General features: G+C 35.8%; 1 protein-coding gene across 1 annotated transcript in view; it reads left to right on the forward strand.

Moving 5' to 3' along the window:
• The first annotated feature begins 4,092 nt into the window (after positions 1 to 4,092).
• The window catches only part of LOC107537220 (transmembrane protease serine 11G-like), a 34,146-nt gene continuing 25,326 nt past the window's right edge, over positions 4,093 to 12,912 (forward strand). Inside the window, exon 1 of the mRNA XM_087816690.1 lies at positions 4,093 to 4,179. Coding sequence (XP_087672816.1) covers positions 4,169 to 4,179 — 11 coding nt within the window. The 5' untranslated portion in view covers positions 4,093 to 4,168. The remainder of the gene's footprint in view (positions 4,180 to 12,912) is intronic.

Here is a 12,912-nt window from a genome sequence, read left to right on the forward strand (position 1 = left end):
TTGTCCTATGAGTGACAGTCCTTAGGGAACGAGGGTTAGGCGGTTGAATGAACAGGCTGAGGTGCAACTGTGAACAAAAGGAGAATTGTAAAGTGGAGAGGGAAAACAAATAGAATCTAAAAGTAAAAAAGAAGCCATTGGAAAGACAAATATTAATCCACAGCTACTTGACAAAAGTTTCATAAAAAAATAGTTGGATCACAGAATAAAAGTAATTTTTTTTTTAAGTAGAGGAAATGGATGACTGATTTATCCCCCCTTAAAAAAAGTTTTCAGCCCAGATGGGCGTGGCTCAGCGGTTGAGCGTCAACCTAGGATCCAGACGATCGGGGTTTGATTCCCGGTCAGGGCACATGCCCGGGTTGCGGGCTGCAGCCGATCAATGACTCTCTCATCATTGATGTTTCTCTCCCTCTCTCCCTCTCCTTTGCTCTCTCTGAAATCAATAAAGATATATTTAAAAAAAAAAAAAAGTTTTCAGAAGGAGGGAGGGCACACAATTGTATCAACTTAACACAATTATTTTTATTTTTTATCTTCAATCCTTGTATATATGCATTTATATATTTTACAACATTGACATAATCACATATATGAAATCATGTATTTCTTCATCTGAGATTATGTTAGATATTTTACAGCGGCCATGTGTGTGTATATAATATAATAACAATCATTTTTAATGACTATCTTTGACTTGATACATCAAATAGTTATACTACATAGGCTGTGCTCAGAACACTAGGCTAGCCTGATATGAATGAAATTTAATACCAGGGTCATAAACCATAAAGTATGGCATCCCCTCTTCTGTGCTCCATGAACCCTCTAGCATTTCACCAAATAAAGACCCTCTGTTATCACCTATACTTTCCTCCAGTTTGCTTCTTTCCTGCAATGACTATGGTTACTCCCCATACTGCTTTTTGTCTGCCCCACTGGTTTAACATCTCTCTACTACCCTCTTTCTCACTTGGTTCCACTGAGTCCTCCTTGCTTCCTTTTATTAAAATGTCCCTATGCCTTCAGTCTGTTCACAGAATGCTCCATCATCTTACTAAAGTCTGATATCCACATCTCAAACATCCCTTCACTGTAGCCCTCTCAAGTGGCTGCTCTTTCTCCCTGGTTCTGATATTGAGTCAGAATTCTTCCAACTCCCAAATAAAAGCTTCCAAATACTTATGTAGTCTCCCAACAATTACTGTTGCACACTAGAATAAAACATATACTATTTTAGTACTCAGGCTCATGCCTATAGCTATACCACACATTGCCCCTCCTAATTACTGCCAGCCTCTTGATCAATCCCCACATTTATTGAGGCACTAGTCACTTACTCAAAATAGACCTCTCTACCTAACTCCTATCTTCATGGTGGTCAATTTCAATATCTAAGTGGATGGACCACGCCTAGCTTCAATTCTTTGAACTCACTTCTATTCCACTCCCAACATCACCAGTCTGGACTGTTGAAAGAACCTCAAAATGATCTTCCTTCTCTAATCTTGATGTCCTCTACTCCATTCTCCTGAACCTGTTTCAAATACCTCTAATTTATTCATTTTTACAGAAGAGATACTTAATCTAGAGCCCAACAACTTTGATTAAAAAAAAATCATCTTTATTTTCACTAACTTTTGAAAAAAATTTACTATTTCATCCCATTATAAAATAGGCAGAAAAACCTAGTAACATAAGCTGAATTACTGATTTTTTCACCAAGAGAAATCATAGGTATTTTTATTTTATTTGTTACATTTGTATCAAAATATATTTACACTTAGCACAACTCTGAAATTATGTTATTAGATTCATTGCTATCTGATGTTACTTAATGTTAATAGAGAAGCATACTTACTACTAAGTCACAAATTTTAAAAATATTTTGATAACCACATTGCCATGTGTTGGTTTCTGTATATTTCTACATATTCTATTTCATGAATTTAAAAAACATGATTATGAGAAGGGGCCAGTAGTCTTCACCAAATACCAAAGATGGCCATGAACCAGGTAGGCGCGCGCACACACACACACGAACCTTTGACCTATAGGGTAAAGACAAACCCATTTTCTTGCCGTACAAAAATGTCATGGTTATCTGCTTCCCATTTCCATTTTACTCTCCTGCCTTGAATTCCTCCCTTTTGCCAGTCTTCATTCTAGTGTTTTAAAAAGTACTTCTAGTGCTTTAAACACACTGTGATATCTCATGCACAAAAGAGTCCCCTTGGCACAGAAGCTCTTCCCTTCTTAGCACTTCAGCAAGTTTGTTTTCTGAAACTGTTGTACCAATTGACCATATCCCCAGACTATCTGAATGTTGAATTTTACTAAAATCTACTAACATTATTAAACATCTAGTGTAAAAATAGAAAACAATACTTTGTTAGTATTGTGGTAGTCTCAACTATAAAATTCTAAATTTCTGCCTTTATCTCACTGTGAATACAATGAGATACCATTCCCATGATTATGTTACATCACAAAAGAAATTTTGTAGGTGTGATTAAGGTTACTCATCAGTTGTCCTTGAGTTAATCAAAAAGGAGATTTTCCAGGTTGGTCTTATCTAATTTTTTAGATGTGGAGTCCTTTAGAAGTAGAGAATTTTCTCTCTCTGGTAGCAGGAAAGTCAGAGATTCTAAGTGTGAGAAGATGCAGTATTGTTGTCTTGAAGATGGAGGGAACCATGTGTCGAGGAATGCAGGTAGCCCTTAGAAGCCTGACAGCAACAAAGAAGCAGGAACCTTAGTCTTTCTGCAAAGAACTTAATTCTTCCAACAGCCTGAATGAGCTGGGAAGTGATTATTCACAACAGCCTCCAGATAGGAACCCAGATGAGTCCACACCTTAGTTTCAGCCTTTGAGACACTCAACAGAGAACAAAGTTGAGCTCACCCAGACTTCTGACCTACAAAGTAAAAATAGATAATAAATGGTTGTTGTTTTAAGTGGCTAAGTTTGTCGTAATTTGTTATACATGAATAGAAAATTGACAAAGATATGTAATTTTATTTATTAGACAATTCAAACATTTTTTACATGTTCATTTATTAATTGTAATTATATATTCCTATTTTGGCCAAAAAAAATTTTTTTAAACAAAAGAGGGGCTGAATCTGAATATGAATGATTTTCAAGTAGGCTGAAAGAAAGACTCAGTTAAGTACTGTTGGCAGAGGTGCTGGTAAAAGACATCACAGTTTCTGGCCTCAAATGTTTCACTATCTAATAGGAGAAATGGGTCTATAAATCTGAAAGTAAGCAAAACTAAAACTAGATTCCTGCCTGAAGGAAAAGCATGGGTTAAGTGTTGTTCAACTACTATGAGAGCTGGGAAGTTGAATGGAAATATCCTGGAGGAGTTCTCTTCAGAGTCTATGTACCCTGTGTAGACAGTCTGATTAAATGACTTGAATCTTACAGTAAAGTGGACTTGGAATTGAGAATTGTGCTATAAAGAAGGGAAATGATATTTTAGGCATGTGGGCAATGACACAATGTGAAGGAAAGAACTGTATCAACAGAAACCTCAGAGTCAGTGAAGGTGGACACCGATCTGACTACAAAGGAGAATACAGGGAGAGGAGACAATCAGCACTGAAGCCCTTTAAAATGGCACTTGGCACAAATATATTTTCATTTCCCTCCTTCAAGCCAGATTCCCCGTTAGAGTAGATGCAAATGAATTACCGAGCCAGAGGTAATGAGCACATGTACCATTGCACTAAGAAAGGCAAGTCAAGGGTGTCAAATGCTTTATGAAAACTTCCGATCTTGCCTCTGAAAGATGAATGGCAGTCCTGAAGACCAGATTTGTCCTGACTCAGACAAAGAGTGCCACCTCTGGAAAGTCAAACACAAACCACGCAAGGTATTCAAGGGTGTTGCTTAGATTTTTAACACGGTATTGTTTCTCACTTAATTAGCCAGAACCAGGAAATTTTCCCTGCAATAAAGATTTATCAAGTGATTCTTCACCTCAAAACAGAGTATTGGTTAAAGTTTACCCATCCCAACTTGTCAAACTTGTTTATTTTAAATCCTTAAGCATTTTTTCTTTAGTCAGCTTTCAAGTCTGAAAGAATGCCAAGATGCTACTCATTTGACGAGAAATCACAAAGCAGCACGGAGGTGGAGGAGTTTGCATTCTCAACGGTGTATGATGTATCAGTAAGTTTAAATTTATTTCATGTTTAAAAAGATTCACTTCAGATTGTGATTTCCAATTCAGGCAATTATTCTGAATTGGGAATTTAATAGTTTTTTTCCTACTGTTGTTGGAGAAAATAGTTACATGGTAATGCTAATAATTTTTATTTCAGGAAACCATGCTAACAATTTTATATTTACAATTTTAAAAGTTCAACAGATTGGATTTGAATTGGAAAGTTTAATGTAAAAATAAGATAATCACAGAGAGGGAGGAAAAACAGAGAGCTTAAAGTAAAATATTGTAAATTTGTAGCAGTAGAAGGATAGGGCATGGAAGAAAGTGTCTTCTCACTCTCAGTTCACAGTTTAGAAGATATAATGCTATTTGTAATATTTTTAAGTTATGCATTTAATTGATGCATTGAAAATAGAGGAATTACACAAATTGTATAAGTATTGTATTTTAACAATACATGATGATTTGATATTTGTATACATTTTGAAATTAATAAATATAATAAATCTCCAAAAGATAAATCCAAAATTAAATGTCCTTTGAGAAATTCTTTGCCTTTTAAAATAAAATTTAAAAAACAATAGAACAATTTGTACATAAGAATAGAAAAAGTGAGAAGCAAATAAATAATCATAAAGTTTTTATATTTTAATAGACTTGGGTTCTATAGAAATGAAAGTGACATAAAGGTAGAGAAACAGGAAAAATAGACTGAAATAAAAATCTGGGGAAAGGAAAAAACCTACATCTGGGAATAGACCAGGAAACCATTTAGGTCTCTTCATTCCTATTACTTTCTATTTTCAAGATTTTCAAAATTGTCACCTCCAGGTCCAAAATCTGTGAAAAGTCTCCAGTTCCATTCCATATAGATATATCGGTCTGACTGCTTTATAATGCTTTGCATTGGTTTTCCTTGGCCTTGTAGCTCAGAGGGATAGTGAGGGGTGGGAGTGCAGGGATGGTGGGGAGGTGCTGTTGAAAGCAATCTCTGCTCTTCCCAGTGATGATCCATGCCTCGGTGTGATTAAGTCAGAGGGTTTTCTCCATTTGAAACACACAAATGAAACTTTATTAGTTTTTGTTACTTGTGAGTTAAGTGAAGAAAAATATACCTTATTCTTTGTTGTAAGTGCCAGTATCCAGTAAAATGCTTGGCACATATATATTAGTTGAACCATTTAATTGTTCTTCAGATTTATTTGGGACCAACTAATTTCCAACTAAGAACTCATCACCTACTGGTTGTTTTGATTTCTCCATTTAACTTCCCTGGATTTCATACCACCTTTAAAGACTTCTTTTTACACTTAAATAGTTTGTTTACTTTTCTAGTAAGCCACTCTGTATTTAGATATCATGACATAAATAGGTAGAAATACATTCATAACATTTGATTCTTGTTTTCTTTCCAAAATATGAGTAACTGTGAAATAGATTCCTTGGATTACTTCACTTCTACAATGAGGTTCTGAATAATTTTACATTTCTCTTTGCCTCGCACAGAAATATTAGAATCTTTTAAAGATATAATTGACATATAACATTCGTTTCAGGTGTACAACACAATGATTCGATATTTTTATATATTGTAAAAAGATCACCACAGAAAGTTAGTTAATATCTGTCACCAAACATAGTAACAATTTTTTTTTCTTGTGATAGGAACTTTTAAGATCTACTTTCTTGGCAAGTTTCAAATGTACAATACAACATTAATATCTATAGTCACCATGCTGTATATTATATCTCCATGACATTTATTTTATAATTGGAAGTTTGTACCTTTTGACCACCTTCTTCCATTTTGCCCAAATAGCCACCCCCAGCTCTGGCACCACCTAGAGTCTTTTTCATGTAGTAACACCATTAGTGAATTTCATTTCCCACATTGATTATTAAAACCAAGTTTGGATTGATAACAATAGGCATAAAAGGACTCTGTCAAGTGAAAAAATAAATAAAGAAAAAATAAAATAAAATAAATATTTAATTAAAAATAAAATAAGTCATTAGGGCCTAATGATTTTAATTTGTAAACCAAACTTGTCATTTAAATGAGAGGCTGTCCTCATTTTCTGTAATAGCGTCTTGGGCTCTAGGAGTTCAGCACTGACAAGGCAGGACTAGAATTAGATACAAAAAAATAAAGACAGATGGCCCCTTAAAAAAGTAAGAGTATCTTTGAAATAGCATAATTCCAAGTTTAAAAATGTAATTTAAGCTTTATTAGAACATGTATATACACATTATGCATATAATCATACACACATCATGTATTCTATCATGTATTTTAAAAAATAAGATTAGCAAGATACAAACATATCTGTTTTATATATGGTTAAGTATTTTTACAGGAAAATGTTATAATAGATTATCTTTAATTTAAACCCGTCCTATTTTTTTATTTTTCAATCTTGATAAAGTTGTAAACAACACATTAATAATGAACATCCCTCTGGATAATTTTTGCAGACATTCAAAATTGTAAAATGTTTCCTTAGGATAAATTATCTCCTGCACTTTCACAATTTCTGGGATGCCATCTCCTGATTAACAAAATACTCTATATCCTAAACTTCTTTTTTTTTTTCTGAGTATTCCCTATATACCTAGAAAATTGAAATAGTTTGTTTTTTCCCTCAGAGCATAGCATTTTTACAGACTTATTATTGAAGATTTCGTGTTTGTCCTTTCACTCCCTAATGCCAACTCGATCCATTACTCTCCACACCCTTGTAAATTGCTTTGTTCCTTGAAGGCTCACACAGTTCTGCTCTCCACCCTCTTTTCTTCCTCATCGCTGTCATCTGGACCCATGATTCTGCCCTCATTTACTGTAGACTGACACTTGCTTCCCTGTCTCCTTCTGCAGTCCAACTCCTATGTTTGTCCTATGTAGTTTCAGTGCCCATGTGGTTGATCTTCAGCATGCTAGTCATTTATTTCCTTGATCTTTTCATCTCTATAATTCTCTTCAAATATTACTTTCATGTCCACACCCTAGACTTTGTCATGACTTGGAATTACTCTCTCTGAATCATAACTTTGGACAACCATTACTATCCTAACCTTCCTTCTTATAAACTTAGAATCCTCTAATGCATCATTTGAAAAAAATCAGTAGCCCTTCCACTCTGTGAATTCTTCATATCCAGCAGTTGTCACCCCCATCAAACACACACACACACACACACATTCATCTTTGTTTCTTTTGTGATCCTTAGGTTCATCATTTCAACAGATTTTTATTTATTTATTTATTTTTTAATTTTTTAAAAATATATCTTTATTGATTTCAGAGAGAGGAAAGGAGGGGGAGAGAGAGAGATAGAAACATCAATGAGAGAGTCATTGATCAGCTGCCTCCTGCACGCCCCCAACTGGGGATCGAGCCCGCAACCCGGGCATGTGCCCTGACCAGGAATCCAACCCCGATCACCTGGATCCTAGGTCGACGTTCAACCTCTGAGCCATGCCAGGCCGGGCTCAACAGATTTTTAATGATGTCTTAACCTCCACTAAATTCTGCACAACTATCTGAACAATGATTCTCCCCTGCCCAGACCACTGAAGAATGCTACAGAAAAATCTCACAAATGTGCTGGAAGTGCCAGTTTGAGTTCTCAACCCTTACCCACTGTTCCCACTATATAACCTTAATTAATATTCTAATTTTCCACAACGATTATTTTCAACTTCTCTAGCCTCCTCAAAGTTTCAGTTCTCACCATGAGTCCTCCTGTGTTTCAACTACTTTAAAGAGATAAAGTGACTGATCTATTAGATGAGAATTCCTTCAAATTCCTGACATGGAACCAACCAACTTACCTATATCCATTCATGCTCTTTAGAGGATTCCTACAGTTTGTCCAAGTTCTTCAACCTTTTAGGTTGAACCATATGAAAATGGTTCAACTTTTGACCTAACCAAATATCAATTTTGTATGTGTGAACCTAATAGTTTAGAATCCATGACCTTTTAAATATGCTCTCAATCCAAACTTCCTCTCAACCTCAGGAACTCTACTGGCTAGTTTACATTATTGTAAGTGTACTCAAAATTGTCCCATTCACAAGAAAAAAAAAATCCTCCATTAACCCATATGCCTTGATGATTTGTCTCTCTCTTTCTATTCAGTCAAACTCATGAAAAAAATTGTTGATATTCACTGCCCCATCTCCTCACTTTGAATTTTCCCCCAAACCCACTGACATTTGGTTTATAATTCCACTACTCTGTTTCTTTTCCTGTCATGGTCACCAATAATTTGCTATTACTTAACCCAATGGCTAGTCTATATTTTTATCATATTTTATTTCTCAACAGCATTTAACACTTGGATCAATCCCTGCTTGAATATCCTTTATCCTCTGTTATCATATCACACTTCACCCAATCTATCCATAATTTTCTTGTTTCACAAATTCACAGCCCAGGCTATATTTTATTTCCTGGTTTATTAGTAATCTAAAAGTAAATTTCTTCTAAATTTTCTTGGTATTGACATATACTGAGTTAGAATGCAATCATGGTCCCCAGGTTTGGTAAATGAACCAGAAAGAGAATTTCAGGCTCACACATGGGGGGCATAGGGAGTGAATACTGATAATATTTCTTATGCCAACCAAGTATCTAAATAACAATGAAAGAAGATCAATGTTATTTCATTTCAACATCAAAAAATGTACTCAATTACTACTAAGGACAAGTCTTATAACTGGCCACATGGTAGAGAAATAAAGGAAACAAGATCACTGGTAAAGGGAAGAAAAAGAACAGTGAGCAGTAACAAATATAACGCAATTTAGAATTAAATGAAGGTGAAGCACAGGTATAATTAATGCACGTTAGCAGCATTACCTAAAAGACCAGTACTCATACTGCTGATGGTATATGAGATGACTTTAGGTAGCATTTATCTTAATGTATATTCAAGAAAATAAAGCTACTATATCAAAATCAGTATTTGGTGAATATTATTGCTTAGGTATTGGCTATACTAAAAACGAGTCTATTTTTAAAATTTAAGGAAGAGAGTTAGAGGTATTAGTGCTTATCGCAAAACTGTGATGATTGCAACTGAAATTTGGAAAACACTATAACAACTCAATGAAAGAACAATTCATTTTTAAGCAGGAAGGAAAATGAACACTTTAAATAGAGCACATGGACGAGGCCTTAAAGATGAGTACATTTTTAGTAGTGGGAAAGTAGAAAAGGGCAATTCTAGACTAGGATTATTAAACTAACCATGAAGAATGCCTCCTTACTTAATGGAATAGGTGTTTTGTTTGTTTTTCACCAGGTTGACATCCTCAAGAAAAATGCAAAATTATAAGCCCTTATTTAGAAAGCAAATGCCCATTTATTGGTTTATTACACAGGGTATTATAAATGCTTCAGTAGGCATAAAAATACATCACAAACAAGGCAGGGGGAATTTCTATAAATAATTTTATTTTAAAATTTTATTGTTGTTATTGTTTTTTAATAATTACTATGACTAAATATTGTCTTGATAGTAACTACATGTATTTGCCTATCCTTACAAGTTCATATAAATGGAATCATCCATAATTCTTGCAATTCAAGCTCAAATACTGACTCTGGCAAAATACTCATGTCCTCTCTAAAAATGTTCTATTTTATGAAAACCTAATAAATCAAAATTCAGATTACTTAAATGCTTTAGCTACAAAATAAAGAATAATTTAAAAGAAACACTGTGAAAGAAGCACTGGGTTTTAGGTCAGAACAACTAACATTGAATTAAGGTTCCTCTTATTAATAGCTATGTGTCTCAGACCAGACTCAAGTCCTGTTTTTACCTCTGTACTGATATTTGAGATAAACACCATGAAAACTACAAAAGATTACAAATGTAAAGGGTTATCACTGCTAATGCCCCAATGGAGGTACCACTGAGAAGAGAGTTTAGTATATTAAAGTGGGATTTGATCATGACTCCTGCGCCAGAGGCACCTGTGTAACAAATGATCAGGTGATTTTCTAGGGGTCCATTCTACTTCTTTGACTTGGAATCCTAGCCAGGTTCTTGAAAGCAGAACTGATAGAATGGTTTATTGTGTCCCACTTATAAGTGAATTAACTCTCCTCCCCAAAGGGTTTTAGGTCTCTCCAAGAAGAATAATCATTTTGTGGCCACCACCTCTTTTTGGAGTTCCCTGAAGGTCTCAGTCCAGACAGCTGGTGACCTCGCCATCTTGAGACTCATTCACCAGGTGACCCAGGCATGCCTTTCCCACAAGGCCTGCTAGGCAGTTCCACTGTAAGGCTATGGTTTCCAAAGTTACTCTACAAGGTACTAGAAGCTCTTAATTGCTGCCATGTACTACTCTATGAGTCTTGGGTCTCTTCCAGATCTCCAGATCTTGGATGAAATTAAAATTATTTCTTAGTACAATTCTGCTCAGCAAAATTTATCTCCCTGTTTTCAAGCTTCTATTTTTCTACCATGCCTCATTGGTCATTGCTGTTGTATAATTTTGGATTAGAACTTGTGTTCTACAGAGGAAAATGTTCATAAATAGAAAAGAGGGAATTTCTAGGTGGGCTGGAGTAATTTGTACTTTTAAGTTCTTGGGCAAATCATTTTTGCCTCAATTGAAAAATGGGCATAATGTTTACCATATGAATCTTACAGAAATGTTGAGTGCTATAGGGTATGCTAAAGTTCTTTAAAATCTATAAAGTGCCAGGTAAATGAAAACAATTATCATCATTATTACCATTGTTAGGATGACCTATGCTTCACCCTTATTCCCTTATACCTCACCCTTTGCTCTCCAAACCTGCTTGGAATAAGGTGGGGCAACCTTGAGTAAAGGACCACTCCCTATTTTTTTAGGGGCTCTAAGACTCCCTAGAACCACCCTCATAAGGCTCTGATTACACTGTGCAAAGTTATCAAGCACAGACAGAAAGAATTCCCAACAATTAAGATAGCTCATCAGATATGTATAAATGCCACATATATTTAACTGAATATAGTTACCCTCTGGCAGATATTTTGCCACTGAAATGTGAGGGTGAATAATAGAAAACTGGGGACAAGAAAATGACTTGGACAGAGATCCCTTTATTACCATATAGACAGGAATCTCCAAAATGAGTGACTTCTACATAGTAACTGGACTGCCTTGTTCAGAGCAGTTATTAACTGTTTAGACTTTTCAAACCATGTAATTTTGTTAAGTAGGGTCAGCCAGTCACAGTCACTCTTTAATCAAGCCTGATCACAACAGCTAACATTGAATGAGCACTTACTATCTGTTTGGCTCTAATAATACCTATGTGGGAATCTTCTGCATTTTACCAATTAATAAACTCAGATCTAACAAACGAGGCAAGGTCACATGGCTGGTGAGTACAGAGGCATTCCATCTAAAAAGAACCCAGTCTCTTTCCACCATACATGCAACCTCTCTTCTGGGAGCTGGTGAGTCTTCTGTGACCAAAGCAAACTCTTAAGAAAAAACTAATATAAGAGAAATATTACTTATTTTCTGTTCAAGGCTGTGAGTTTGTAGGATTGGCTAGAAGAGGTGGAATATCGTGTAAAAGTGCATAAATAGTATATTGCAGCATCGTCTTTAAATAGTTTCTTAAGAGCCTTATCCATGATAGTGTACAATAAATGCATTAGATGCAGCCCAGTAATAATGAATAGGCAATTCGCAGGTACTTTCTTGCTCATGAGACATCAGCAACATACAGAACTTTCCATGATGGATCACACACAGACCAGATTATACAGATGAGAGAAATATGGAAAAATCCATCTGGGCAATTAAGAGAAAGTGGGAGATTTTCCTTTCAATTACCTAAATAATTTTTTTAATTCTTGACTTCCTCTTTTCAAAGTGAGTCTACCAGATTGTAAGGGGATAAGGCAAGAACCCAATCTTTTCACTCCTTATTCCATAACCCCTTCACTTAGATTTCATTGTCTCTGCAGAAAACAGATGTCAGTTCCTTGAATTAACCGGAATTTATTGCCCGCTTTGGGGCAAGCACTGTTTTAAATGTTACTGTTGTAACAAGAAGAAAGGCAGAGAACAGGGGTACAGAAATAAATCATAAAAAGGTGCAACAGGGGCGGCAGATTGGTTAGTGGGAGCCTGTGATGCTTTCTTCTGACCCTTTCTATTTTCTCAGTAAAGTGGAATCAAGGCTGTTAGCCAAGGATAAGGAGGGGGTCTGGAGATCTGAGAGGAGAAGGTATGAAATAACTGTTTCTCACACTAGGAGAAAGAGAGTGACTTAATTAGTATGGTGGCCAGGGAGCACTGAGGGCCAATGTAAGGCTAGTGGTCCTGCACCTAAAATAAGACTCACCAGCATAGCTGAGCATTTCTTCCCAGCCACATTTGTATAAACACAAAGTAGCTAGAAAGTTATATTTGATCAGGGTTGGAGTTTTACTACATGACCATGACTGAGAGAGGATTATAGGACTGAGCGTATACGCCAGGGGATGAGTATAATGAGGGACCCTGGGATTTATGCCAGTTAAGAGAGCACTGCCAACATGAGGGCCACGGGAGAAGGTGAAACCATAACGAGTCCCTGGGGGACTGAAGTCAGGGTGCAAAGACAGTGAGCTGGAAAGATGGGTGGTGGTTGTTGAAGAGTTGGAGTTGGATTAAAATTTAGATTATGGAGAAATTGAAGCTCTTGGGGATAAGATAGAGCGCAAGAGTATGAGAGG

Source organism: Miniopterus natalensis, chromosome 1, assembly GCF_054644295.1.
Source record: "Miniopterus natalensis isolate mMinNat1 chromosome 1, mMinNat1.hap1, whole genome shotgun sequence".
Lineage (NCBI taxonomy): Eukaryota > Metazoa > Chordata > Mammalia > Chiroptera > Miniopteridae > Miniopterus > Miniopterus natalensis.